The sequence below is a fragment of the Montipora capricornis genome, chromosome 13 (genome assembly GCF_036669925.1).
Source record: "Montipora capricornis isolate CH-2021 chromosome 13, ASM3666992v2, whole genome shotgun sequence".
In the NCBI taxonomy this organism is placed as follows: domain Eukaryota; kingdom Metazoa; phylum Cnidaria; class Anthozoa; order Scleractinia; family Acroporidae; genus Montipora; species Montipora capricornis.
In genome coordinates, this window is record NC_090895.1 from 19,859,511 (window position 1) to 19,864,510 (window position 5,000).

The window sequence follows — 5,000 nt, forward strand, 5'->3', positions numbered from 1 at the left end:
ACATTTTTGTTGACAACCTTGTAGCAAGTTGACCATATCTCTGCAGTGTGTGGCAGGTAAAGTAAACTAGGTTTACTTGTTATTAAGTATGGAGAACCGACATGCAATTTTAATACCACTAAATTTCGTTAAGGAAGACATTTTGATTTATTTGTGTGTGTGTGTGTGTGGCTTTTTAGCGACTGATTACTTTTTACTATGTTTTGGCTGCTTCTTGTTGGCATTTTAACGCAAGAATTTTAAGTAAACGAGGTGATATTCCATACTGTTTTGTGGAGAGCTTTTGACCTTTGAAGTATTCTGGGAAATTATTATCCTATTTTTTCTGTCCATTTTGGCAAGAAAAACAGGTCCTAATCCCTCCCGCGTCTTGGTGCAACACATAAGGCCACACACACAAACACACGCACTGGTTAAGACTATTTTAGTCATTACAGTTAGCTACTTTATCTCGTTTCACTTGAGACAATTCGACTTAAAAATATTTCTATATATTATACCTGTATTTTCATCTTGGTGGCCTCTATATGTCCAGCAATAAATGTACCCCCTGTGTTGATTATTTTTCAACAGTAATTAACACTTTAATTAAAGCATTCCGTGATTGGTTGAAAGTGTCTAATATGTGAAGTTTTCCTACAAGGTCGTACGTTATGTTTTGAAAAATCACTGACAAGGCAAATAATCGTGTTTTGTAGAGTTCGTTTAGCATTAATAATTCCTTGTCATTTATTAATTAATTATACAAAGTGATTTTTTCTTTAATAAACTAGATTAAAAGTGATTGCTATATTCCCTGATAATGCAAACAAGAATCATTAAAGAGGGTCAAATACGTTCCAAGTTCTGGGAACCACCTTGATGTTACCAAAAGTACCGGTACTAAGTATAAACCTACGCTTGCGCCGTGCTCGATATTGCACATCCTATTTGGGCTTTCGATGTGGCCGTGAGCTGACAACTTAATCTTTGTGGCTAAAATGTAAATTAGTTAGAGTCCTTAGAGTCGTAAGACAAAGAGAAGGCTGAACATTCCAAGAAACCAATTTAAGATATGGGACACGTCAAATGTCTAGTTCGCGATTAATGTCTCACTGTTCGCATTTTTTTTATATTGTAATTAGGTCGTAAGTTAAGTGTTTGTCGTTGGGTGTCGTAACGTGTACAAGATGTCGTTCGATCGGGATGACTGTCGATACCTGTGAGAACACAATTAGTATGTGTTTCCGCTTCCCTTGAACGGAATTATAATATGGTAAACACTCTGAGATTTAAACAGGGTCGTGACTAAAACAGAGGATAAGACACGAAGTCATCTTTTCTTTCCAGATATTTGTTATCTTTAACAAGTTTAATGTGCACTGAAATTGCAAGAGTTTGTTGAGGTCTCATCTGTTCCTAGAATTGACCAGAAGAGAAAAAGTTTAAAGAATTGGTAAACCTTGACGACTGCCTGATTTTCTGTTTTCATCATACATAATAGTCACCTTTACATAACCATAAAAACAAAGTTTTGATGACAAAGTTGGAATATCGATATATGAAAACTAAATGAAGGCATAATGTTTCCGGGAAAACGTGAGAATCTATCCCAAACTGGTTTTGCGATTCTGAACGATGATCTCGTAAAACTCAGGTCTTGTAGAGTCAAATCGATACTTCTCATGTGTTCATTAACGCTCCGAAAAAAAAAAATCGGGCTATATCAAATACGAATACCAATACAAGTGTTCTCGTCTCTTAAATGTGGCCCACTGACTGATCTTAAAGTAAAGCTTGCCTCGTTGATAGAATTATTACTGGATCCGGTCAGAAAACGAGTGGAATTTAGCCGTTTTATTATGAAAGATTTCATTTTTGTTTTCATGAATCATTTACATAAGTTGCAGACATGGGTATGGGCTAGTTGAGTTACACTTCATTTTCTTTACATTCAAACAGTTTATACATATTCATAGAACTTCTTAACTATATTTGCGTTCTGGCAGATAATCCATTTCTCTTCTAGTCTTAAACCTGGTTCACATACATTCAAGAACTTTACACCAGCAAGCCAGTCAGCTATCCCAAAATGAAATCCTTCTAGACGCTTCAAAGGGGTGTACCCATTTGCCATGGATTTCAGAGCATTCACAGCTCTTTCGATTGTAAATTGATCCCCCACTAGCCCTTGTTCTGCAAAGATGACTTCCTCTCCTTCATTAACTTTTGGCAAGTACTGCTGCACATGCTGAAGCACATTCACAATGCCTTCATTAGACACCTCTGACTTAAAAATCATACCCATCTGCACCTGAAATGTTAAGGATGATTATGCCCTAAGTAGTGAGCAAATTGTATATGCAAGTACTGTATGCGAAGCCATTGAACAAGAGTGTCACTGATCCTTTGCAAAACCAATTCATCATTTCCACTTCCATTTTTTTTTTTTTTTTTTGCATGAGAGTCAAAATACACTGCTTAATCCACATATGGTACTCACTAACAGAAAATTAACATGCTGAAAACTATTTTGATTTTTGCATTGTGTTATACCTGAAAGGACGCTTTGCTTTGGGGCTTACCTTTTTACTCTTTTTACTCATTGCGTAAGAGTGTTTGTGTCGAATATGTTTTGGCACATGGTCCAAGAGGCAATGCAAAGCTGGGATGCGCCTTGTTAGGATTCTCTAAATATGTATGAGGTAATTGGTGTAGAGCTCCTTGTGGTCAGCAAAGGATGGAATTAGATCTTTGTTTTCTACATCCTGAACATTCTTCAGTGGTTTGTCATCAGGTAAATCATTGCCAGAAATGCGGTTTTCCACAATGTTATGATTTACCCAATGGATATCAGTGTTCTGGTGGTCAGACGTCATGTGACGTAAATCTTGTCTTAAATCCCAGTTGTCCACCACAATATTGAAGCCATTTGAAGGGTCTATAACTGCTGCTTCAATAAGTGGAGAACTCGGATCCACCTGTGCTTCTGTACAGACTTGAGAAACAGAAACCACTGTAGGTATCGCTATGTTCTGAACAAATTGGTTTTGACTGCATTTTTCAGTACAGGTTGGTGAGGATCGAAGGTCAGCCTCGCAGTTGACTTGCTGCACATTCGACAATAATGGAACTGTATTCATCTCTTCTGTTACACTTGTTAATGGCAAGGCAGCTTGGCTGAGGTTGTGTTGCTTCGCTAACATTTCATCAAATGTGACAGCATATTTATCCATCACCTTTAAGAAACGACTACTGGAGACGGTTAGTCGCATGGCATTTAAACGGGTCAACATTGCCTGAAACAGAAAACAAGAAAATGTTTTGTAAAAATAATAATTATTATTATTATTAAATTTCAGGTGCAGTGTAATCATTGTCACTGTACATACAGATGTACTGGTTCCAAACAATCCCTCCCTATCTAGGACCCAGCACACCGAAAAAAGAATATTAAGACTTACAGGGAATACGTAAAAAATTATTTGCATGAGTCAACAAGCGCACCTGACTGCCACTTGATTTAATTATAGTAGTAACCAGCAACTGCATAGCTTCTATACCCCTTGATCTTTCACGTAGAAGAATTGCTCCAGCCAATGCCACACTTGGTAGCCAAGTCACAGTCTTAACATCTCTTCTCCTTGATGACAATGCACAAGACAATAAAAGTGAATAAAACAATGGTGCTCTCTCTTTCCACTCTTGGCACAGGGCCTCTGGCTGAAATTTAAGCTTGTCTTCACTGCCACATTGTCTTGCCATTGAGTAATTCTTAGTTGAACAAAGTTCAGCACACTCAGAAGCTAAAGCCCGAATGACATATTTCATAACTTCCACTTTAATAAGTTTATGGTGCCACATTTTGTGAGCCATTTGCTGGTAAGTCCCACGCAGCATTGCTTTTCCAATCGACTCCATGTCTCCAGCTAGTTTTCTTCGTCTTGCCCTAGTTTCACTTGGCCACACAACTTCGATCTAAAGAGAGGTTATATAGACAACTTTTTATATATACACTCTCAAATAATCTTAGCCATTGTATCACAAATACTGGTCAGAGCACTTTGAGTAAAGGCAGGTGCTATTTTACAATACTATCTGTATAAAAATTAAACCATACTTAGTATATACCCCGAAGTATGTGGCACAGAAACCGACAGAATCCACATGTAAGCAATTAAGTAGATTGAACTAATAACTAAAAGAAAAAAAATTAAACTTACTTAACAAACAACAGAAAATTAATATTATATAATATTATATAGCGAAGATATCGTTGACATCACCTTTTGTCAGTAATGTGCCAATCAGAGCCTCATTGGCTGTCGAAACAAAAGATCTTTCGTTCCTGAGGTTAGCAAATAACAAAAGCAATGTTTGTGAACAGATATCTTCCCTATAACAACCATATTAAAGTATCTGGCTGGTTCCGGAATATGTCAGCAAACATTTTATGTCAAAGTAAGATGTAGCTTGACATGCAATCTTGTCAAGCTACAACTTATTAATTTATAGGTAAGCCTATATGTTATGGAGGTAGCACAATAAAACAGAATAAAATTGGAGAATTCAATAATTGACGGTCATGAACGAAACAAAAAATGTTTCAAACAGAGTTAGCTGAATAGAGGGTAATGTGAAGTGCTAGATTTCTATCCCATATGAACCATGTGAGCGTTAGCCCTACTGATGTAAATGGCTCACACAAGGACAGTTTCAGTTTGACTAATACACATTACAACTGTAACTGTTAGTGTTTAATGGGAACAAATTATTTAGTATTGTCAACAATATCAAGTTAACGAACAATATCAAGGAGAACAACTAACCCAGACACCAGGTTCAATCTGTTTGGACTGCAAGGACTGCATTGATGTCGTCGGAGTTTGAAATGGTGACCACAACGTGCGTGGAGTAGGAAGATCCAAACAAGTACAAGTAGTAGGTTGCCCAGCTTCAGTCGGAGTGCTACATGTAACAGAAAAAGGCACAAAACCTATCGGTCTATTGGAGCCTCTAAA

At 37.2% G+C, this 5,000-nt stretch overlaps 2 protein-coding genes across 3 annotated transcripts in view; one reads left to right on the top strand and one right to left on the bottom strand.

Annotated features, from left to right (window-relative positions):
* LOC138029281 (uncharacterized) overlaps positions 1-784 on the top strand; it is a 2,553-nt gene extending 1,769 nt beyond the window's left edge. The window contains exon 2 of the mRNA XM_068876998.1: positions 1-784. This exon is cut by the window's left edge and continues 544 nt beyond it. The gene's annotated coding sequence lies outside the window, so the exon portion shown is untranslated.
* Positions 1-5,000, bottom strand: part of LOC138029280 (uncharacterized) — a 6,282-nt gene that overhangs the window by 435 nt on the left and 847 nt on the right. The window contains exons 1-4 of one of the 2 annotated variants that reach the window (XR_011127850.1): positions 4,809-5,000; positions 3,487-3,957; positions 2,565-3,278; positions 1-2,293 (exon numbers count right to left, since the gene is read on the bottom strand). The exon at positions 1-2,293 is cut by the window's left edge and continues 435 nt beyond it; the exon at positions 4,809-5,000 is cut by the window's right edge and continues 847 nt beyond it. Coding sequence is in view for 1 of the 2 variants with exons in the window: in XM_068876996.1 (XP_068733097.1) it covers positions 2,670-3,278; positions 3,487-3,957; positions 4,809-5,000 (1,272 nt within the window). In the remaining variant the exon portion in view is untranslated. Of the gene's footprint in view, positions 3,279-3,486; positions 3,958-4,808 lie in introns of both variants that reach the window. The other variant, XM_068876996.1, reaches the window with a different exon arrangement.